At 34.3% G+C, this 25,278-nt stretch overlaps 1 protein-coding gene across 1 annotated transcript in view; it reads left to right on the plus strand.

Annotated features, from left to right (window-relative positions):
• The first annotated feature begins 573 nt into the window (after positions 1–573).
• yip2 (yippee interacting protein 2) overlaps positions 574–25,278 on the plus strand; it is a 34,364-nt gene continuing 9,659 nt past the window's right edge. Inside the window, exons 1-6 of the mRNA XM_089085708.1 lie at positions 574–710; positions 9,112–9,278; positions 13,511–13,642; positions 16,278–16,542; positions 18,318–18,493; positions 23,715–23,915. Of these exons, the coding sequence (XP_088941834.1) occupies positions 692–710; positions 9,112–9,278; positions 13,511–13,642; positions 16,278–16,542; positions 18,318–18,493; positions 23,715–23,915 (960 nt within the window). The 5' untranslated portion in view covers positions 574–691. The remainder of the gene's footprint in view (positions 711–9,111; positions 9,279–13,510; positions 13,643–16,277; positions 16,543–18,317; positions 18,494–23,714; positions 23,916–25,278) is intronic.

Consider the following 25,278-nt stretch of genomic DNA (forward strand, 5'->3'; position numbering starts at 1 on the left):
GACGGAGATATGCGTTATGATGGATGCTGAAATTCCCATAGAAGATGATGGCAGACAAAGTGTATTTCCCACAGATTTAATTAAGGGATGTTTCAAGGTAGCTAGTGATCTGGAAGGTTAGAGGGTTATATATAATCCAAATGATCACATACTTATTTGGAAGGGTCACCTTAACCCGCAGAACTTTTTTGCCTGCAATGTTTGGTCACATAAAGACTCTGTGAGTTTGGTCACAAAAACACCTCCTTCTTCGTATTTCGCACCTTCAGTGCGTACTTTGTCACGCCTGAGTAGTGTACTCTTCTGAGCCCCTTTTTTGATTATGTTACTTAACAAAGTGTCAGAGTTTGTGAGAATTATCTGTTTTGGATATTAAGAAATAACATTACCCGGCTTTTTGGTTACAGTCCATGCAGCGCTCTGGGTAAATATTTAAGTCTGATATTTACGAAGATGTTTCGGCTGGTTTCTGTTCAGTTTTCCTTTTTACGGCTAATTATTTTCTAAATTCTTTCGGTAGATACCCCAACTGTGTCCAATTAAAAATTTCAAAACAGCTGAAGCAAGAGGCCGAAGAGGGGCTTGCCTAATTTCATCTTCATTGGACACTAATAAAGTAGACGCGTGAACCACTGAAGTATCTTTCAATCACTTCAAAGCTAGCCTACTTTAAGCACAATTAGCCTTTATAATGGCATCCTTAACAAAAGGTGACAGAGGCTGAGCTGTTTTGGTTAGATAAGACTAAGCTAAGTCCTATAGGCTAGTATGACAGTTCTGTTAGCCATATCTTTAAAAATAGCCTTTCTTTGTCTTGAACTACCCTTGCTTTCCTGTTTTAGAGTAAAATTCTAGATGAGGGGCCCTTGTCTATTCTGGAAATTAGCCTAGTTAAGTTATGTAAACAAGTTATGGGTAAACTTCTAACTTTAGCTGCTTTTGGCTATCTTGGAAAGAGGATAGGTTAAGTAAATGAAAATTTCAGGGAAGGATCTACAGGCTATTATATTTGGAAAGAGCATAATAAAAGGCATCAAGTGATAGCCTATGTTTACTTTATTCATAAGTCAATAGATATGAATAACAAAAATTTACCCCTGTGGTATTTGAGTAGAATTTTAAGCCATAGCATACTGATGTTTTGTTTTTTTTCAAAATGTAGGAAATGTTTTTGCATAGGCCTATCTTTAAAACCTTATAAATTTGGATTGAGAAAAATTATGAAGCTGGAAACAATTTTGTTGTACTTCATTTAAGCAGAAGATCTATTTTGCAAGGTTTCACTTTTATAATACACAGATTTTTAAAGGTCATCAAAGGTTAGGATCCTCTAGAGGAAGAAGGAGTGGAGGTAGGTACTTCAAAATAGCTTTCCAGGACATAATTTAGCCTGTAGACCCATCCCTGAAAGTTTCATTTTCCTAACCTCTTTCCAAGATAGCCAAAAGTACCTTCAGTAGAACTTTACCTTACATCTTCCCTCTTTCCCTGTTGGAGTGAATAGTTTATAAAAATATATAAGGAAATGATGGCCACTTAATAAACTGTCACTTAAGGTGGGTATTCTGTTTGTCATATTCACTTTATATTAAGGCAATACTTGATAATTTGTCATTTAAGGCAAGTATACAGTTTTGTCACATTCACTTTTTTATTAAGGTACTATATTTTCTACCCTATTAAAATGCCTGTTCTTCTGAACTACAGGTCCAACCATTGACAAGGGCACACAACTCTTCTAGATCTTGTGTCATAGGCCTAGTTATTGAAACTATATTCTACTGTGACTTGTGTATATTTGTAGGATTATAATAGGGTTATATCCAGAAATGATTGGGGGCACTGGTGAGCATGTTGATGCAGCATGTGGGTCATATCAATTGCTTGACAGGGTCTATTAGGGTATGGTTACTTGGTCATATTCTGTTTTGTTTGATGCTAGTAGCATACTGCTGGTACTTCTTGGGGTATGGTTGCTTGGTTGGATGCTGTGGTGTAGCATTGATGTTAAGGTGGCAGTAGTTGTGCCTGCAAGCTTACCATCTCCTGTGTGTAAAAAGTATGAATAGGAGCCAGTATTAGCTTTTTATTACACCAGACTGCCATGTCCTCTTATTCAGTTGGGGATTGACACATTGATCAACTGCTAGAGGTGAGAGCTCTTTGACATGCTTGTCATAATATCCTTTTTGACTAGCTTGTTGGCTGTGGTGGCTTCTGAGGAACTCTTCATGGTCAACTTTTACTGGGGACAAATGCTGTAACATACACAGCAAGAGAGCACATAGATTTCTACCCATGAGAAGCTGAGCAGGTCAGGCATAACCATCCACTGGGGTGTTCCTATATTCTAGGAGTGCTAGCTCTAGGTCTGTTCCAGACATTTGTAATTTGAGATGGGAGCTTTAGCTGTCTGGATAGACCTCTCTGCTTGGCTGTTTGATTTTGGGTAGTTTGTCAATGATGTTTTGAACTCAATACTCCTCTCCCCTGCAAACTGTAGGAAGAGGTCAGGCATGAACTGGGGGCTGTTGTAGGACATGATGATATGTGGAATCCCAATGTGAGCAAAGTGCTGTTTCAATTTTTGAGTAATCTGGTGTCTATACAAGTTGTTTCTAAGCTTATTGATCTAAAAAAAATGAATATAATAGTCAGTGTTGATGAGGTAGTATGTGCTTTGTTTGTAAAACCATTAAGGCCAATATCTCTTCATGGTAAGCTAGGAATTCCATGCTGGTTGAGGGGTTTCTTTTGGTTGGATTTAGCAAACTTGGCACAAGCAGTGCATTTTTGGACAGGTTTCTCTATATCTGTCTCTGAGCTTTGTTTTTTTCACTCCTAAGTTTGAAGCATGTAGGTTTCTTGAGATATCACTTTGCAGGCTCATGGGTATAAGTAGTCAACCATCTTTAAGGATGACTGAATAAACAACAGAAAGCTCATGCCAAACATGTCAAAAACTGATTACTTTCAAAGGGACTTGGTCTTGACTCTCTGGCCTGCAATTTTGAATGCTCTGTAATAGTGCTATAAGGTTCTGGTCATACATTGTCTTGTTTCTTATTAGAATAGCTTCTACACAGGTATTAGGCTCATGATTGTATAGACATGAAATCCAATCTTGTTTTCAAGCAGAAAGTCATCTACTAGGATGTGTAAACAGGATAGGGTGTCTGCAACAGGGATGTCCTCACTTTGTCAAAAAATAATAGAGAAATCATATAGTTGGATCTGTAAGATCATTCCCTGTAGCCTTGGCGGTGCAATGGGACAAGGTAAGGAACTTGTCAATTCAAGGGGCTTGTGATCTGATTTGACAGAGAATTTTTTTCCATAAAGGTACTGGTGATAGTGTTTACACCTGTATACAGTATCACACATCTCCTTTTCTATCCATGAGTAATTTTGTTTTGTGGCATTCAGTGACCTTGAGGCAATGGCAATGGTGTTTCCATTTTGGAGAAGAGTTTTCACAGACCAGACTTTGAGGTATTTAATTGTATTTCCACTTCATTGTTTTCTGGATCAAAGAATGACAATGACAGGCTAAAACAAAATGTTGATGGTATCAAGGGCTTTCTGATGCTCAGGCTTCCATACAAAACTTTTTTGTTTTGTAATCTTGACTATCCATCTTGACTGAATAAGCTGAAGCTCCCAACACTTGTGCAGAGGCATCAAAGATGGGATGTTATAATGACTTATAAACTTTTGAATGCTGACTCCTGTCAAAATCTATTTTGGTTTCATGAATCCTCCAGGACAAGAGGGCATAGTAAGAAGTTGTCCCAGAAGACAGCAGATACAAGAGTCCACAACCACCAAGGCTGTAAAAACATAAAAAATGGATAGAAACAAATTTTGTATGCATTTTTTTAGTTTTTTCTTGTGTAACAACCCCCCCCCCTGAATTTTTTTTTTAGTAAAACCCCCTCAAAAAAAAAATCCTGGGTACATTCTTGACAACCACTACTTCTCCAATAGAGTGATTACCCGTTGGAACAATCTTCCTGATACTGCTGTAATTGCTCCCTCTGTTGATGCCTTTAACATTGCTGTTGACAAGAGTTGGTCCATTAAGTCATGGAAGACAGAGTGGGATGCAATTGAGTCAATGACTCCCCATCATCATTAACCAGCAACTCTACAGGATTTTCTTTTCCTTATTTTGCTGGACAATGCAATTGAAGGTAAATTCCCTCAGTGTGTGATTTGCTGTTGATAAGTTACTGATGTATCTTGTAGATAATTCATCATGCCAAGTAAGGTATGTAGTTCTTCTTTGTTTACTGGGGGTCTCATCTGTTTTAAGGCTTTTACCTTTTCTGGATCAGGATGTATGCCATTGTCTGAGATGATGTGCCCAAAGTATGGTATGCTAGTGTACCTCTATGTATGTATGTATTGGATTAATGATGCTTTTTGACTGCTGATGTCTTTGCATAAGCCCTGCAGTGTGCTGCTACAGCCAGGTTTGAACTCTGGGTCCTGTAATACTAAGCTGAGGTCAAACCCATTGCACCACCACAGGACTGCTAGTGCACCTGAATATACTCTTAGATTTGTTCAAATGTATTTGCTTCTCCCTAGCTCTCTGAAGTGCTGCTTGTACATCCTGATCATGTTCTTTAAGGATTTTGCATGAAATGATTATGTTGTCAACAATGATGAAGAAACCAGTGATGCTTGAGAATGCTTCCTCCATTCTGCATTGAAATTCATCTTGGGCAGAGATCCATCCAATGCTTCTTCCATTCTGCATTGAAATCTACCTTGGGTGAAGATCAGTCCAAATGGTATTCTCTTAAACTTGTATCACCCAAATAGTGTATTGAATGTTGGTAAATCAGATAGTATGAGTGACCAATAGCCATGGCATGCATTTAGTCTTGTGAAATACTTTGCACCTGAGTTGATGTTTCTTCAAATTTGGTATGAGGTGATGTAGTCTCTTTGTTGATTTATTCAGGCTGTGGGGGTTGATGCAGACTCTGAGGACTGAGGACTGTGAGACTCTGACCATTTAATCCATTTCTTCTCTTAATCATTGTTTGAGCAAAATGGGAATCCATCTGGCTGGAACTGCTTTTGGCTGAGCACCTTCCTTCAGGGTGATTGTGCACTCTCCTTCCAAGCTTACTATTCCTTGGAATATATTTCTGAATTCTTCAAAAGGTTATAGCATTGATAGATTGGTTTCATTTTTGTCAAGGATGAGGTTGACAAGATTCAATCATGTGCTTGTTTCAAGTCCTAGGATTGGGGATGGAGCATCTTTGACAATGAAGGAACACTCAGAGTTGGTACTTTCATTGTTGTAGGAGTAGATCAGGTTGCATGTGCCTGTATCTGGAATCCTATGCCCACAGAAGCTTGTTAGGATTTGGGCTGTGGGGCTCTATTCTGGGATTGGTCATAGTTTTATAAATAAATTTTCATGTGATATTGGCTTGAGATATTGGCTATCAACTTTGAATTCAATCTGCTGTTGATTGTTGGTCTTGTCAATGGCTGGTTGCTTGATGAAACTGCATTTATGGTATAAAAAAGTTCTTCTCTTTGTGAAGGGTTTGAATTTTGGGTCTGGTAGATGGTGTCAACTGCTTACTTTGCAATTTTACATACCCTGGTAAAATGATAGGGTGTTTTGTAGTTGCTGCATATTTTCCCTCTTGCAGGCATTTGTGTGATGGTTAGAATTCTCCCTCACAAAAATAGCATTCCTTGTTTCCATTTTTGTCTGGCAATGATGTGTTTGACTTTTTTGGTTTCTAAATTAAATCAATCTCTTCCTTTAAGGTTATATCTTGGCATGATGGGGGATTTGTTGTCTTTAGCTGAACTTGGGCTTACACATGTGTTTGAGCTATAGAAACTGCTTGGGTAAGGCTAAGATCAAGCCTCACTTGGAGAAGCTTCTCATATCTTTGGTGATATAATACTAGGGCTCTTTTCAAGAGACCTGACTGTGAATAATACCCTTTCAGGAATGATTCCAGGGTCTAAGATATATCCTGACTAAAATTTAAATCTACTGTATCTACCTTTTTCTTATTTCTAGTTTTTTGAAAATTGTGTTGATACAGAGTTACCCAAACTCCTCCTTTTTAATTTCTGCCTTCTCTCCTTTAAAAAAAAAAGCAGTTTACGGTAGATGACTTATGATGAGTAAAGAGATGTCTGTAAGCTAGCTAGCAAAGCCAAGTTTCCTTTCCATTAATATTTGCAACCTGTAGGAAGCTTTTAGACCAATCATTATTTTCTAATTTTTGCAACAATTAGATTATGTCTACTTGATAGCTGGAACTAAGATATGTTTCTGTTGCCATGACAAAAAAAATTATGTCAAGAAATTGCTGATTTTCAGCATGGAATTACTGACAAACTGAGGCACAGCTGACAAAAATGGATTGACCACTAGAGAATATTCACAAGAATCAGTCAAACTAATGGGCTTTCTATAGAAAATTTGACTGTCTAAAAGCTTCTATCTATTGCTTAAACTACAATTTTTAATAGCAATGTTTATCAGTTCTGTTTTGTACTGCAAAAACCTACTACCTAAACTGCAGACAAGAGAGAAGAATGTTCACTTTCAAAAACTCATGGCTAAGAAGAATACTCAACGTCCACTTGCAGCAAACGATAACTAATCAATTATAATTTGAATGGATTTTATGTCCTCTCTCTCCTCCATGCCACATTACCAATTGGAGCAAGACTATTAAGAAAGAAAAAAATCTATAAATACCCCAATATTGATTGTATTAGCTTGTGGTGAATTTAAACAGAAGTGTTTGCAAAAAAAAATGTATATAAAATTGGTTAGCATGTTCATGGGCAAGCCAATTTAAAACTTTTTTTCTTTCCCCTTGTATTTCATCTTATTTGACATAAAAATTGTTATCTTTGATTTATTTCAATGTGTCTGATATAGTCAATATTAATTGATTTTAATTTTTATGACCACTTCTATTGATTTTCTTTATTGTAGTTTTGTATATTCTGGAGTTATGTTTCGTTTTTTTTCTAATATGATAAATACAAGATTGTCAATATTTGGTTTTAAAGCCTTCTTATCAATAAAACTCAGCCTATGCTAAATGTTTGATAAATTCAATTCTATGTGAACATTTGTTTTATTTTGCTCACTGGGCTGAACAAAATCACCGGTGTATGATCAAACAGTTTGTGGTAACGAACTGTAAGTAAGGAGCAACCCAGCTCAATGGTAACCAAAACTCTAGAAAACGGTATTTTGATACAAATAGATACATCAAAAGAATAATATTTTAATGCTGATTTCAAATATATAAGTTTCATTAAGTTTAATCCTACCTATCAAAAGTTAGGCGCCTGAGAAAATTAGTCCGATTTTCGAAAAAAGGGGGAAATACCCGCCAAAAGTTATAGAGTCTTAACGACAATCACATCATCAGATTCGGAATTTCATAGAACCTTACTGTAGAGTTTTCAAGTTCCTATCTGCAAAAATGTGTGGAATCTCGTCTTGTTAGCCAGAAGAAAGATCACGGATGTGTGATTATTTGTTTTTTGTTGTTGTTTTTTTCAGGGGTGATCGTATTGACCCAGTGGTCCTAGAATATCGTGGGAGGGCTCATTGGAATGGAAATTAAAAGTTCTAGTGCCCTTTTTAAGTGACCAAAAAAAATGGAGGGCAACTAGGCCCCCTCCCAAGCTCATTTTTTGCCCAAAGTCACCTGATCAAAATTTTGAGATAGTCATTTTGTTCAGCATGTTCGAAAATATTATAAGTATGTCTTTTAGGATGACTTAATCCTCCGAAGTTCCTGGGGGGAGGGCTGAAAGTTATGAACTTTACCCAATGTTAACATATAGTATTGGTTATTGGTAAGTATACAGACGTTTTCAAGGGAGATTTTTCCTGGTAGTGGGGGGGGGTTCGGGGGTAATATGGGAGGATCTTTCCATGAGGGAAGTATTCATGGGGGAAGGGGCATTGCTATGAAGGGACACCGGACTTCCCAGCATTATTTTAAAAAAGATCAGAAATTAAATATAAAAAAACCAGTTTTTCAACTGCAACAGCACCAACATCAAAACTTAAAACGAACATAAAATAGTACATATATGATTGGGATCACACTCTAGTCAAAACCTTGTTCTTTAAGCCAAAGATTTTTTAGCACTTTAATAAGAGCTCTTTATTATAATGAACGGCCTTTTTGATTAAGCGGTCATTTTTAAAGAATTGGAACAAAATTTGAACTTTAGCTTAAAGAGCAAGGTATTGACTAGGGGGCGAACCCCCTAATATACGTATTAAAAATATATGAATAAGGAAGTTCGTTACGTAAGTTAATTCGTAAGTTACGTATATTTATTGCTAATAAAAACGTTCGTAAATAAAATTAAACAAGTTTCGAGAAAGCCATTTAACCAAATAAAAGTAAATTAATATGACATTTTTTTTTTATTATTCATGTACGGTGAGCCAAGATCAAAACCTGCATTTATTCAAAAACGTTCAAAAATTAAATAAAAAAAACAAGTTTTTTTAACTGAAAGTAAGGAGCGACATTAAAACTTAAAACAAACAGAAATTATTCCGTATATGAAAGGGGCTGTCCCCTCCTCAACGCCTCGCTCTTTATGCTAAAGTTTTTCATTGTATAAAAAAATAGAGTTGTGAGAAAGAGTCAAACTTTAGCGTAAAGAGCGAGGCGTTTAGGAGGGGACAGCCCCTTTCATATACGGAATAATTTCTGTTCGTTTTAAGTTTTAATGTTGCTCCTTACTTTCAGTTAAAAAAACTTATTTTTATATTTAGTTATTTGTAGAAGCATAGACGAAAACAGACTCATGCCTTGGAATTATCAAAGGGGTTTTCCAAATATCCTAAAAACTGTATGTATATGAGCATTTAGAGAAGTTTAGGTGCATACATTGTATAATCAATCGTTAGAAATCGTTATCAAAGAATTTTCCATCAATGGAGAATCCTTTAAAGTGATCATTTTTCTCCTTTTGTGTGTAGGTAAGGATGAAAATAAATTTCTACATAACTAAATCCTAAGTATGCTGAACTTTCCTTTGCATGATAGCCTAAATTTGTTCTTATTTCAGGTATTTTTGTTGTTGGTGCCAAAAGGACTCCGTTTGGCGCATTTGGTGGGAAATTGGCCAACAAAAGTTGCGTAGATTTGCAAGAAATAGCGGCTAAAGCTGCTCTAACTTCGGCAAACGTCAATCCTGAATTAATTGACTCAGTAGTCATTGGAAATGTTCTGGCTGTGAGTCTCTGTTTCTAGGTTTAGTAGCAAGCTAAAGTGGAATAAAGAGGGGTGGGATCTCTATAGCTTTCTACTCTTGCAGGAATATTTTAGAAAATACACTTTAAAAAGTAGCCAAAATCGATGTGTGTCGCCTAAAGAAATTCTTTTTCAGAAGCATGGGATCCTTAGGAACCATCCTTAGGACCATTGTAGGCTAACGCTGCTTTTTCAGCTACAATCTGGTGCTTATAGAAAAAAACAGGTAATGTGCATCAACGTCTATTGAATAACATTGACAAACTGACCCTTTCTTTTAGTTTTAAAACTTTGGTTTCACTGAAGGGACAGGTGTTTATTTTGGCGGCTTTGCTATTGATACAGAAGCTTATACCCAACCCTATCCTATGTCATTAACACTGTGAACCTTACCGTTTCTCTATAGCTGGATTAATCATTCTATGTGGTTTGTTGTTATGGTTTGATTTGGGTTTCTTGTTTGCTTATCCATCCAAAATAATTGATGATCAAATTTGGAATTTCGTTTTATTTGTAGTATTTTGGTCTTTGGGTGAGTTGCTACTTTTATATTATTGTAATGTTCTTTTTATCTTTGTCTAGGCTTATTTTTTGAGCTTGCGTCTCTATAGTTTTAATCAGATATATGCATGTGTAGGAAATAAAACAACTCATTTTGAGTCTAAATTACATACAAAAGTTGCAAGATAACAGTGTGTAACTGACTGAAATGTTTGTACTGCCCTATATCTGTAGCAAAAGAAGAAATTTTTGATTCTTCGAATTTGGATTGTACTGTTTCATTCCTTCTTCTCTCAATGGAGTTAGGTAGTGTCCCTGTCAACAATGAAAGTGAAACAAAAAAACAAAATTTTTTCTAATGAAGGCAAAGAGAGAAATTTACAGTTGAAAGGAACAAATGTTTCTGCTTTGCAGCTTATATATTATGCGTAAAACTACCTCAAATAAACAAACTCCTGATATTTCCCTGTTTGCATAGAATTTTGAAAAACAGGCGCTTTACTGAAAATAAAAAACAATGTATGATCTTTATAGAGTAGAAACACTAGGCGCTTTGTTATATTTTTTGGTGTTGTTTGTTTTGTTTTTTTCCAGTAGAAAAATAAAAATTTTAAGATGTTGTTATATGATTTGAATTTGCTTAATTTGATATAAATTGTAGATTATCATTTTGTAGATAAATCTCAAATGAAGGTGTTTAGGTAGCGTTAGAATTTTAGATTCACCAGAGAAATTTTCATCATAGCTTGAAATTCTCTGTAATGACCTAATCTCTTGAGTTTATGATATGGTTTATTAGTTCTAGATCTTAAATGAAACTAAAGTATATGTACCCAGTTAAAAATTTACATTATTGTTTTTTGATAAACATGACTGATGGAATCAGTGAGGTGCCTTATAAATCAGTTTTTAATTTTTGTACACTACTTGATGAATTTTTTGGTTAATGATATATATATATATATAAATAATTTCTTAGACCACACTGCTTTTCCATTAAAAACAAAAAAAAATTTTTGAACACGAAAAACGGGTTTTAATTTTCTAACAAGCAGTGAACTACAAAACAATTAATTATGCACAAAAGCTCCGAATATTTCGGCCCCACATCCGGGAGCCTTTCTCAACGGAAAAAAAAAAAATAAATAAAGCAAAAAAAAAAAAAAAAACAACTTAAATTACATTACAATAAAAAAAACTAAACACATAAATAGAACAAAAAGCAAAAACCAAATAAAAAAATAAATAAAAAATAACAAAAAACACAAATTAATTAAACAATTCCATGCACTGAATGTCTTTCAACTGGCCTCCTCTCAGTATATAAATGGAAATATATTAAATAAACACTTCCATGTACTGAATGTCTATATTGATTCTACTCGCCTCCTCCCAGTATATAAATTGAAATCTATCAAAAATATATATATATATATATATATATATATATATATATATATATATATATATATATATATATATATATATATATATATATATATATATATATATATATATTAACTTTTTCAGAGGATTCAAATGAATTACTGAAATTTATTGATAGCATGGCTGGTGAAAGTTTTTTAATCTCCACAGGCTACCTGAAGAGTTTTTTGTTTCTGAAACAACGTCCTTTATTTTGGCATGAGTTTTATGTTTTAATTAAGCATTAGTTTTTCAAAATTCTACAAACATAGGGGAATATCATCAGTCGATTTGTTTGAGATAGTTATATAACTGAAGGTTGCGTAATCTGGGGTAGTAATTTTTTCGTTTTAAGTTTATGCTTAGATCTTTACTTACATTAAAGAAACTTAATTGTATAAAACTAGTTTTTACTCTTTTTTAGTTTTTTTTTATTCAAAGTAAACCTGACAAAAAGATCTTTGTCAAAATTAGGCTTTGATCGTATAATACCAAAACTGATCAGCATCAGTTTTTATTATTTAAAATAGGGCACTAAGTATAGGTTTTACTTCCTACATCTCTGAAACTTCCAAAGAGATATCTGCTTTGAAAACTCATTTAAAACTTCTTTAAAACCTCATTTTTAAAATTTTGGTCACTATGGGCTTTAAAACGCTGTTACTAGGTTGCAGTCATTGCTGCAAACAAGATAAGGTAAATATTGATTATAAGCTACAGAAAAGGAATTATTTTCAGTTTCATTTTTAAACAAAAAAATACTCTTTTTTTTTTGCAACATTCTGCTTTTGACAAAGAGAAAATTCTGGTTGATGCGACGGTTTGAATTTTGTAAAATGCATTGTACTTGTAATACTAGTCCGACATTTATTTAAGGTAGAAAGAAAAAGAGATCAGGAAATATTTTGGATCAATAGCTTTTGGCTGTTGATTGATTGAGACGTCAAAACTTGAGCTGGGTTTGGAGTTCATTTCTTTTTTTTTTGCGTGTTAAGAACAAAGAAAAAAAAAGTTATTTTTTTAAATTCTGTTTGTATCTTATATCCGCAATTTTTAACATCTTATGGGGGAAAAAAATCAAGTATGATAAAGCAGGAAACTCCTCTAAACTTACTAGTACTGACTTTGAGAGCATGAGACAGCTGATAGAGCTAGAGTTTACTGAATTACCAACCGAGTTAGTTCAATCAGTTGGCGGGAATGAATCCCATGTGTTTTTTTTTGCTACGTATTTTCCTTGAGGGTCAATAAATGGGTGCTCTGATCATAAATTTTAGCCCACGATACTGAGTTTGCTCTTTAATAGAAAAACAATTAGACTGTGAGATTTGTTTTTTATAATAAATAAAGCCATTCTACTCATAACCAAACCTAGTCAGAAGCATTGAAGGGCGATCAGGATTTTTTTTTCTCGTTTTGTCAGGGAAATTATGATTTTTTTTTTTTTTCTTCTTTTTCTTGTAAGGGTGGTATAGGCCCAGTTTTTCAGACTTTCGTGTTTTGAATGCGTTTTTATTTAACTGTATTTTTGATGAAACTGGTATAGATTTTGGATGTATTATTTCAGCTAGGATTTAGGATCTGGGTGTTTTGCTTTTCGGTGATGCTGGAGTCACGGTTCCTCTCCTTTTTTTACTTAATGCATTGATAATATCGTATGATATTATCAATCATCAGTTATTATCTGACATTTACTAAATACTATGGTATTATCTAACCTTTTAATGCTATCTTAGTCCAAGCACAAAAAAGTTCTTTGACAGTAAGATACAGCGAATTAAAGATCTTGGACAACTTCAGTCTTAGTGAGATCTTATCTGAGCTAGTTCAATCTATGACAAACTTGGTACTGTTATAAATGTGACAATGTGACGTATATCCTGTTCTTTTTGTTAATAATTCTTTTGGTAGACTCCTTGTGGTTTGCTAGGGTTTTCTTTCGGCTTCATAAAGATTTGCCCAATTACTGGGGGTGAGGAGTCAGTGGGTGACACTATTGTGGGTACACTCTTCTATGTACTGTTGTTGCGCCTCAAGAAATTGGTGATGCTTCTGTACTGCAATATTTTAGAGTGAACTGGGAGGCTTGAGAACTGCACCTCATCAATGCTTGTCTTGAGGTTTGTATTGTTGAAGGTCTTCTTTACGCGTGCTACATTTTGCAAGGTGGATCGACGCTCAAAAATAAAATGGTTGTTCTTTATAATCACAAGCTCTTGCTAAAACATTTAAACCAGTATAACAATTTTCTTAATATTTAGCGAAGCTTGCAATATTTTTTCTTCTAGGCATCGTCTCCTGACGCCCCTTATATTTCCCGCCATGTCCAGCTTCGATGTGGGATTCCTATACCAGTACCAGCGTTGACTGTTAATCGTCTTTGCGGATCTGGATTTCAATCTGTGGTCAATGGTGCTCACGTAAGAATAATATTTTTTGTTGTTTTTTTTTTTTTTGCAAATTCAGCACAAATTCAAGAAATACAATACGTGTTTAAACCGTTTTTTTTTTAATAAAATGAAAATTACTGTTTATGCAAAAGTTAATATGTCTCATTGTATTTCAGTTATTTTATATTCTTTTTTTTTTTTTTTTTATTCATAAATTGCAACTGTAGAAAAACTGATTACAATGCTACAGATTAAATGAAGCTGATACCATCTAATTGCGAGGATATTTAAGCTTTAACTGCTATCTAAAAAAAATGGCCTGTTTTTGCACTAATCCAAAGGATTAAAATAGAGTGAAACGGCTGCATGGCGTAGATAGAAAGAATTTGTTTTAAATTTAATTTTGTCTCATACTGGCCAACAGTTGAGAAGTTGCATATTCAAGAGAGTCGCATTTGCTTTTGGAGAAGAAGCAAAGTGTTGATGAGATCACTTCCCACAATAAAGCAATGCTAAAAAAATATTACCATTAACTTTGGCGTAGTTTTTGGCTTTTTATATTAAATTTAAAATAGTTCGACTCAGGTCTAAATGGGTACTTGAAGAAATCTGAGGAAGGTAAACAGGAAGGATATGCGAAACACAGGATGTTTTTGCCCCCAACCTCCCATTGCACCCACGCTGAAGAGCCTGAAACGGAGATCAGCGCCGCCGGTAGGGGCTGTAAAGTCCAATGCCGAATTCTTTTCTTACCATATATTTAACCCATAGGTGTATTAATTTAAAATAAATTATAGACAATGTGTATTTTAGCGTGCTCCTTCCTCTTTTCCTTCTGTGTCGCCAGAAAAGGTTTCCTAAGGTGTTTGGAGCCGACAAAACTGGTTATAAAGGTCTGCTTCTCTATTACCACCATTGTTTGCTAGATACCTGGTAGTTGTTTAACTGCTCGCCTTGTACAATGCTTGTTTTTTCTAATGTCTGGTATCTGAAATAGTAAAATCATGATTGAATGAAAGCTTACCATTGTTTTTCCATTTTTCTCTTGCTATTCAGATTACCTAATTCTTTCTTCTGTGCAGCAACTCCTATTATCCGTAATGTCATTTTATTGTTAATGAAGAAATAGTTTTGAAAAGGGTTTAAAAACCATAAGCAATAATTAAGTTAAATAGAAAATATAAGGAATTATAGGAAACATGTAACAAAACCTGTGATTTTGGGCGAAGGAGAGACAGACCTGAACCTCTTGAAAGAAAAAGAAATAAAGCACAGGCAAATTATACAGAAAACAAGGGAGATTATGGAGGAAAAAATAGCAACGAAGACCACACTGTCTTTCCATCACAAACAACAAAAACACGAAGAACAGTAGGGAATTCGTTTTGTAAGACAGTGAAGATAATTTGAATGAATACCGATCGTGCCCTAAACATTTGTTTTGATTCCCACATCACAGCAGAACTAAACTTTATCAAGGATATACTTTTTGAAAATGGGTATCCTATTTTATTTATAAATGGTGTAATTAACCGTAGACTGAAAAGACACTCCCCTAAAATTAATGATAGTTTACCATGTGAGATTTCCGACAAGCCCTCAAAAATAATTTGCCTCCCCTGCATCCCAAAAATCACTACAAATCTTAAAAAAGTTTGCACACAAAATAATCTGTATGTAGTTTTTACAAATAATTTCAAAATCATAAATTTCCTAAATTCTGGTAAAGATAAAACCCCAAGTTACTCGCCAAAGAGGGGTCTATCAAATAACATGCGATTCTGGCAAATACTATGTAGGTAATACACACTAGAATTTAGATAAACGCATACAACAGCATAAAAATGATATTGTCATAGCTCTAAATCCTAATACTGCTACTGTTTCATTTGATTCTGCTTTAGGCAGCCATGTATTTGAAAATCCTAGCCACAATATACTTTTTGATGAATCTTTCCTTATTAGCAATGACCTAGGCATAAAACAGGTAGTCCGAGAAGCAATTCAAATCAAACTTAATAATAATATTTCCTTAAGTAGGGACTTGGGGGAATATACACTAATTGCTCTATACACAAATTTAATTAAAAATTATCTTACAAAATATTTTAAAAAACCGATAGACATTGACACAGAACAAGTCACAAAAAGACCTTTGAGGTTAGCTGCCAAAAAGGCCAGATTAGCAATAAGAACGTGTTTTATAGTTATTCTTTCTTTCATCTCACTGAATTGCCTTGTTTTACCTCACTTTTTTATCAGTACTGGTTGAACTTTGCTGAAGTAAGGATGCTTTGAAAAATTTCGCTTTTTAGTTTAATTGGTCGCATATTGTTGTGAGTCTTTTTTCTTTTATATATTTTTGTCTTGCTGAGGGCGGCCCTTGGACATCGGGTCGAAATATTCATTCAAATTATCATCACTGTCTTACAAAATGAATTCCCTATTGTTCTTCGTATTTTTGTTGTTTGTGATTATGGAGGAAATAGTAAAAGCGTGTGGTTTCGTGGTGATCGCGGGGATGTTGAGAAAATGATGAAAAAAAATACTGGAGGATCAAAGCATTTATTATAATTAGAAACATCAGCCTTATGGCATTAACTGTTTTATCTTACGACCAATTGCTTAACTTAATGAATGAAATCGCTATTCTTTTCTCCTACAGGATATAATAATGGGTGATTCTAAAATTGTCCTAACTGGTGGATCTGATTCCATGAGTCAAGCTCCGTTTGCCTTAAGGAATATGAGGTTTGGTTCAAAGCTTGGGCAGAAATATGAGCTCGAAGACATGATGTGGGCTGCATTAACAGATTTACATGTTAAAACTCCAATGGGTGTTACCGCCGAAAATTTAGCCGAAAAATTTCAAATTGCAAGGCAAGAAACTGACGCTTTTGCATTAAAGTCACAGCAAAACTGGAAAAAAGGTAATGTTTCTCTTTTTTACTCTTTATGTTGCTTTTTGTATCGCTTTATTTTCGTATGGAGACGGAAAATTTTGGCTCTTGTTTCAAATTTCATTCACTTTTTGTTGCAAGTTCTTGCGTCGTAACGGTTCTCTGGCTATGTTGAAATATTTTAGCAGAATCAGATACAGCAAAACGAGCAATATATCAGGTAAACTAATCTAGGGGGAGCAAAAGATAGGGGTCATTTTCTTACTTTTGCCCAGTTTTAACTTTCACTTGCACAAGAATCAAGAATCATTTAATAAAAATAGCTGTCGGCTAGTGCCGCAACTAATTTATGCTACATTTTACAAGATACTAAGCACTATTTATTTTACTAGTAAAAAAAGGAACGAATGAATCACTAAACGATTAGTTCTTCAGTGCGCTGGTTCAAGCTTGTTCTTTTGGCGTGTGTTTCGGTTGACTGCAGCGGTGAGGGAATATTTGCAGCACGAGAGACTTCCTGGATGTTTTGTATCAGAAAATTAAGATGTAGCAGTGTGAACCCACGCCGCTAATGGCTGTAGTTGTTTTTTTTTTTTTTTTTTTTTTGTTTTTTTTTTTTTTTTTTTTTATTTAGTTTCCGTGTAGATTAACCATATTTACAGGTTTTTGACTTGAATTTCTCTAAATCTGAAATAACAATTGTACTTAGGGTCTGTTTGTTAATTTCAAGCTTTGTAAACCACTATTTTATTAATACTTATGAAAGAATAAACTTTTTTCTGAAAATAATGCCATAACAGTTGTATATTATTTTCATTGAATTTTCTCCAGACTTTGTTAGTTAAGAACATTCGAGGCTCAGTTTATCCCTGCTATTCTACGAGTGGTATATAAACACTATCCATTATGTGTGTGTATATCTGTATATGTATGTCTTTTTATTTGCGAAAGTGTCCTTATCTGTGCGTGTATTAGTCTACGTCTGTCTGTGTGTGCAAGTTTCGTGTTTGGGTGTTTGTGAATAAACTGTTCAACTATTGGATCTAAAAGCATCAATCTCTTTTCAAAATAATCTTGAAACAATGGGTTTGGCTGTTAAAATCTCGAATCATAATATTTCCATGCCTTTCCAAGTATGCTTATGAATTTTCAAAGTATTATATAATATACTTCTTGATTTACAAGTTGACAAGTAACTGAAACTTTTTTTGAAAACTAGTTAGTTGTGCGTCAATGGTCTACCAAACTCAAATTATGCACTGCAAATGGCTATAAATGAAAGGAATATCAGTCTAGAAATAAAAATTAATTTTATTTGGTATCCAGAGTCGATGAAGTTCAGGAATTGTTTTTTTTAACACAACTACGGCCATCTATGACCATCTAACAATGTCCAATCTCAAAAATCTACTTGAATTTGCTAATTCTATAAATGACAAATTAAATGAATACTTGCATCCAGATGAGCCAAAATAAGATTATACTTCAAATTTCCTGCTTTATTATGTAGATACCATCTTTTACTTAACTTAGCTACCTTCGAAATATTTATGAGCAAATCTAAGTTGCTTTTAAAATGTATATACTTTTGAGATATAATTGTAGGTAAGATTTTTCAAGCAAATGTTCATTGAAATAGTTTATGTCTCAAACTTTGTTCGCAGTATTCTAATTCAAGCATTTTTGTTCTTAGATGTAGAGTTTAGAGTACCAATTATTTTCGATGAAATTGTAATATGGAGTTGATGATTGATTATTCCTTTTTACAAGTTTAATTTAGATGTTCCATGTTTTTCCCTTTTTAGCCCATGATGCAGGTCGTTTTCAAGATGAAATAGCTCCTGTAGTTCTTAAAATTAAGGGAAAAGAGGTGATTTTCGATACTGATGAGCACCCAAAGCCACAGACGACACCAGAAGGACTAGCAAAACTTCCTTCTGTGTTCAAGAAAAATGGCACAGTCACCGCTGGTACTGCATCTGTAAGTTGATTTTAATCCACGTACTCGGCGTGGATTATGTCTTAGGTATGTCAATGATACACCTAGATAAAGAAGGACAGGTGAGGCAAAAGGGGCTATATGTCTTGGGTGCCAAAGGAGTGGGTGGGCAAATGTCTATTAATTATTGTTTGTTTTTTACGATTAACATTTTGTCCGGTTTAATTTTAAGAAAACATCATAGCAAGAATAAAAACTCGCGGTGCTGCCATCTTCGCACTTAGATATATTTTTTTTACCTAGATTGTTGACTAATTTTCTTCATTGCTGTGTTCAATAATATAAAACTACAACCGCTTCAAGGACCACTAATAAGCATTAGGCAGTGAAGAATATCATAGTTTCATATACGCCAATATGTTCAAAAATTAACGCTTAAATATTAATGTTTTAATTCCAATATGTTTTGGTGATTGATGTTGCCTTACCATCGGTGCTATTTTCGATAACCGTTTTGTGAAAATGTGAAAAATTATTAAACAGCCAGTAAAAATATTTTTTTTTATTAAAACAGCTATTTTGTTTCACTCTTTCTTAGAAATTATATGACAAGTATTACTAAACTGCTCCAGGAAACATCTGTCGTTTTTTAATCGTCTTTAACGTAGAGGATCACAGCGTTGGTTTTTAAGACTTAGGGGTCTAGCAAACAGCTCGTTGTAGTAAAGACCAACCCTTATAAAAAACAAGAAAAAATGGAACACTAAAAAACTAAATCATAAGAACAGTATATATAGCCAAAAAACGTGACCTTTATTATAAGTTCACTAAGTTTAAAGCTACTCATCAAAAGTTATGAGAATCGAGATAATTGTGTTATTGTAGAAGAAGGGGTAGAATTCCACAGCCCTCAAAAAGGGGCGGTCTCAATCAAAATTAAAGTCAGATTCAGTATAACTGAGAGCCCTGGATAAGAGATTTCATGTCTCTTTCTACAAAAATACAAAGTATTACGCTAGTGAAATCATTCACATTCATGAAGGTTAAGTAAATAGCGATTTTTTCAATAGAAAATAAGATTAAAAAAAAAAGGTTTAGCAAAAATAAATGCATGAAAAAAGTTATCTATTTTGCTAATTATAGATATTTAAAATTGATTTATTTTGCTGTTACCTTCAAAGATTATTAGTATATGAAAGTTTGTTCAAAAAGTTTCCAAATATCGTGTTCAAAAAGGTGTTCAAAAAGTTCCTAAGCCCTGTCAAAAAAAGAAGAAATTTCTATTTGTTCTGAAAACGATGGGCAATAGAAGCGTGTCGTAGACTTTAACTTTTTGCCTCAATGCTTGAAAAATCGAATTAGAAAAAACAACAAGGGTTTCCCAAGAAAGTAAAGAGTTAAATTAAAATTTTAAACAAAAATAAATTTTAGGCTATAAGAATATTATATATTATAGAGCTTATATAATATTATATAATATTATATAATATATATAATATATATAATATATATATATATATATATATATATATATATATATAATATATATATATAAAATATAAAATATTATATAATTATTAATATTATTATAATATTATATAATAATAATATTATATAGCCTATAATAAATTATAGGCTATAATAAAAATAAATAAAAAATTAAATTATAATAAATTAAACAAAAAATAAATGATTTAATTAATTAATAAATTAATTAAAAACAATATTATATAATTTAAACAAATAATAAATATATTAAAATTTTAAACAAAAATAAATTAAAAATAAATAAGTATGAGGGGAAGAGAAGACTGCCACCCTCATTTCCTAACATGAAACACACACTTCCTATGCTAAGGTTTTACTAGTGTTTTATTGGTAGCCATTTTTAAGTATAACGAACATAATCGCTTTGTAATGGCAAGTGTAATATGTTCTGATTGTATTTAAAAAAAGAAACTGACTTGAAAATTTCATCGTTTTCCTCAAACATAAACCACTAGAATCAGGTTTTGAGACATTGGGAAAACAAAACTTTAATCACATAAGTCTTATGCTAGGGCATTAGTTCTTTAAGCATTGGGGAAAGAGTCAAACTTCAAGATAAAGAATGGGGAGTTAGGAAGAAAGAAGTAGCAGCCCTTCCTATATACAGGATAAATTAATGTTAACTTAAAGTTTTAATGTTGCTCTTTGCCATCATTCGAAAAAACATATGTTTTATTTAATTTTTGTTCAGTTACTAGGGATCCTACCACCGCTCTCAATACCCTATTTATAGTGAAGTTTGACTTTTGAATAATATTCATTTAAAGAAAAGGGTTAATTGTGTTTCCTTTAAAAATAAAAATTCTAGATAACAGGAAATCAAATCTCTGCTTCAGTTTAACTTTTCATTGCAATTCTCTAATATTTAGAAAACTAATGATTTCTTGAATAAGTTTTGACACAGTAAAAGGGGAGCTCTCAGCCCCTTCAGTGCCCACATTGCAAGCTTAGGCCAAATACCTTTCTCCAAACGAAGAGATATCAAAGGTCGAATCCCCTTGTCATGTTCATCTTTAGAATTTCTTATCCAGAGCTTGGAAATTTGAGTCTAAAATGCACCTTCTGAGTCCTTGTCTCACACCCTCTCTATAAATAATAATATTCTTATATCCATCCTACTAGCCAGATTTAATGCTGGAAGATTTAATACACCATAACCGTTTGTTTTATTTGATAAGCGGGCTATCATAACTTTTCACTTTTATGGACTGCAAATATGTTTTAGAATGGATCCACCATTATGCAGCAGAATACTTTTTTAGATAGGGAGCCCGCTTAAGTTCTTTCAAGTCGACAGTTTAAAACTGATTGGCTATCTCATAACTTTTACTCCATAACATTAAACTCTCATCGAATCAAAATTGTTGGTTTGCTGGACAAAATGACAGACATTAGGACAAATAACATTTAAATGTTTGTTTAATTTTATGTGAAAACACAGTGGCGTACAAGTCATACAAATATTTTGGAAGTTCTTAATTTGGGAAGGAAGTCTTAAACCCGGAACCCCCCGCCTCCTGAGTACAACCCTGTCCATGGCATAAATTGCAGACAATGGCCACTTAGTTGTGGCCAGATCTCTTTTGTTACTTAGAAAATACATTAGATATTGCGATTTCCGTCGAAATAATTCTCTAATACCAATTTTCTAAGACCACTGGATCAATACAATTAGCTCTTAGAAAAAAAAATCGTCGCTGAGAAAAAGGAGATTCATCAATGCCACCTATGCAAAAAAGTGATCTTTTTTGCTGTTTAAAACACGTAATGTAATCCTCCAGTTTATGATTTCAACACTGGCAACTCTAATATATGCTTTTGATTCTGAACCCCCTCCATTTTTGAGAAATCTCAAGCTCTTTCAAAGTTCTCGAAAAGATTCTGAACCGGAAGTGTCTACTATTGTCGACGCCCTATGCGCCATCAATGGCTCTGGGAGGATCTTTATCCTTTTTAATATCAATAATATGCCTATATCGACCATAACAGGGAGAAGTACTGGGGTTTAAAAGGCTCTTCCCGTGGGACCATTCTAATTATTCGGATTCTTACAAGTCCTGACGCTTGTCTGATTTCAGCATGGGACAACCTGTCCAGATTTTTGCTAAATTCATTTCGAAGCCGGCATGAGAGTGGGAGTAGGGTTTGTTGGTGTAATTTTTCTTGAGCTGGTGAACTCTTTAACTAAGTCTTGCTAAAATTGTCAAATACTAGCTATGTTTACGGTGACTAAGATATATATATATATATATATATATATATATATATTTCGCATCTCTTGTGAAATAAATACCCCTATGTTCTGCTATCCTTTTTACAGAGGCACTTTTAGTGATGAAAGGACTGATTCTTAATTCTAACACAATGCTTACAAATGTCATTTAGGCCTTTGTCATTGAAGAAGTATTTGTTCTAGACATTGGCAGCCTTCTCTAAAAATCTATTCGAGAAGGTGTAAATATTTGCTTTCCACAATTCTTAAGTTGTAAGTTAAGGCCTAATTGCTGCATTTCTACCAATAGACTGACATGAAGTTCCCTTAGGTTTAGAGAAAATAGTTTGAGCATAGTATTGGTCCCCGCACAGAAGTATTGTGCAGCAAAACTTCACTAATGTGAAATACAAAAGAATATATTGGTTCAAAAAGGTTCTTTAATATTTTCCATATGAGTTGACATTGTTCAAGTTCCTGGTGAGCTATTCAACCTAAAACGTTTATAAATACAAGAGAAGCAATGCCTTTTCGTAGTTTTTTTGTTATACAGCCGTAATTGTTCACTTTCGTCTGGCTTTTAGTCTGCACTACTAATTTGATTCGATTACAAGACAGGTTTATTCAATCAAACACTCCTGTTTTACGCTGGAACTCATACCGGAAGAGAACATCATTATTCTTTGGATGTGACAGCAATGTAAATTCCTTTTAGTGAATTCCAACTCGTTTTTCAAAGAATACTCTTCTTCTTTTGGGTTTCTGCACATTTAAATTTGAAAAATTGCGGGGTATATCCTTCCATACGCTTCATATAGCTCTGCAAAACTACTGTTTTTCGTAAGTTGATTTAAATGAATTTAAATACAGCAAAATAATCGGCTTTAGGAAACAAAATCAGAAAAACTAAATTTGAAATGAATAGTTCTGTTTATACTACTACTACTGCTGCCAAAAACTAACACCAAGCCGCCTGAAGCCAACATAGCTACGCACGCCCCTCCTCCGTCCCAATCTCTTCAAAGCTTCCCTCTTTACACCCTCCCAGGAAGTTTCCATTTCCTTTAATTCTTTCTTTATGACATCCTCCCACCCGAACTGCGGGCGATCTGCTTTCTGTTTAGCCCTACACGGTTGGTCGAAAAGGACAATCTTCGACAATCTGTCGTCCTTCATCCGCAAAATGTGCCATAGTCATCTCAACCTTTCTCTCATTATAGCCCTAGAAAGCGGGATTGAACCGCATTTTTCGTAAAGCCTACTGTTTGAAATACTATCAGTCAATCGGGTACCCAGAACAATCCGTAGGCAATTTCTCTGGAAAACATCTAGCAAATCTTCAGCCGCTTTTCGGAGTGCCCATGCTTCAGAACCATCTTTGACCACTGTCATCATTGTAGTTTATAGTTCAGGCAAAAATATTAATTAGCCCTGAAAATAGCCTATCACTTCAATGTGTCATTCTTTTGCTTTTCTTTTTTCAATTTTAATTGTTTATTTTAGGGCATTTGTGACGGAGCCGGTGCCGTAATTATTGCAAGTGAAGAGGCTGTCAAGGAACATAATTTAAAGCCTTTAGCACGGCTTGTTGGCTACGCCATTGCTGGTGTGGATCCAAACATTATGGGGATTGGCCCAGTTCCAGCTATTCGAAAACTGCTGAAAATCAGTAATTTGGAGCTGAAGGATATCGGATTGGTTGAGGTTTGTTTATCTTTAAACATCTATACTAACAGGTATTTAAAGCTAATTTGCTCTGAAAAGAGTCGCTTAGTTGGCTTAGATGTGTATACGGGCAGACAAAAACTAAATCCCAAATTCAGCTTCCGAGTACAGAGTGAAAAATACAGTAGCAAAGCGGTAGTTCGACCAGAGTCTCTTTATGGACTTCATCAACCAGTTTGAATCAAATAGCCTACAAGTGAATTGACAGAAAGAGAAAGTTCCACAATTCAATCCATTCAAGCGGGATATGATGATCCCGGATGTGCCGTTTCCAACTGTCTCCTCTGCTACAATGCTAGGTGTAACATCTACAAACAATTACCTATTTAAGGTCTATTTCCACAATACTGAGCGCAAGGGCTGCTACTCAATCCAGAGTTTAACAAGTATGCGCAGGATGGACTTCTCAGATCGTCAACTCCTATCTGCGGTTACGATTGATGTCAGGCCTATCATCGAGTATTTCTGTCCTGTTTGGTGTCCCCATATTTAGATCGCTGCTTATTTGTCAGAGGAAATAGAGGATATTAAAGAACGCGCTACTAAAATAATGCTGGACCCCTTTACAGCAACTACGAAACTACCCTTGAATTCTTGAACTTGCCCTTGTTGTTCGATCGAAGATATTATCTAATAATGAAATTTGGAAGAGTGGTATTAGCAAACGAGAAACAGATCCATCCACTTACGTTTTGCACCGATCAGCAGACTTACCAGGTATCAGAACAAACTACAACCCGTCAATTATTGCACGAACAGATTTGGACACCTTCTTGTCCTACTTCGTTTTATGCATTTAACAACTGACCCTTTCTTTTGCATTTTCGTTGTGGCTGTTAAAGTGGCATATTTTAGCGTTCACTCTTGAGTGCTAAGATATCTATTTAAACGAATGAATACGGAAAAACATGGTGAATAGCCCGGAATGAGGTACTGCGAAGCAGGGACACACTACATTATAATGGGCGGAAATTGAAAAAGTGACTTGAACTTCATGGAGATGGCTGTAACCGAAACAGAATAAAGGGGGAGGGAGGGTACTTGCCTTTTTGTCGCCTCTGAAGACTCAATGTGGCGGTGGATTTTTAAGAGCAAAACTATTATTGTAGCAGTATTTACCTATTGAGGGTAATCATGCAAACTTCCTATCTTGGAAAACCAAAAAAGCAAATAAAAAGTCCTCCAATTGGAACTGTGCATGAAATTCCGTTTATTTAGAATGAAAAAAGTATTGGACGTTTTGTACATTGAAAGAACATTCAGAGATTTTTCGTTACAATTTTTCTGGAGAAAATTTGTGTTGTAAAACACTAAAAACAGAGGTTTTCCAGAACAATACTGT

Source organism: Artemia sp. Qi Xiang Cuo, chromosome 3, assembly GCF_049724085.1.
Source record: "Artemia sp. Qi Xiang Cuo chromosome 3, ASM4972408v1, whole genome shotgun sequence".
NCBI lineage: Eukaryota > Metazoa > Arthropoda > Branchiopoda > Anostraca > Artemiidae > Artemia > Artemia sp. Qi Xiang Cuo.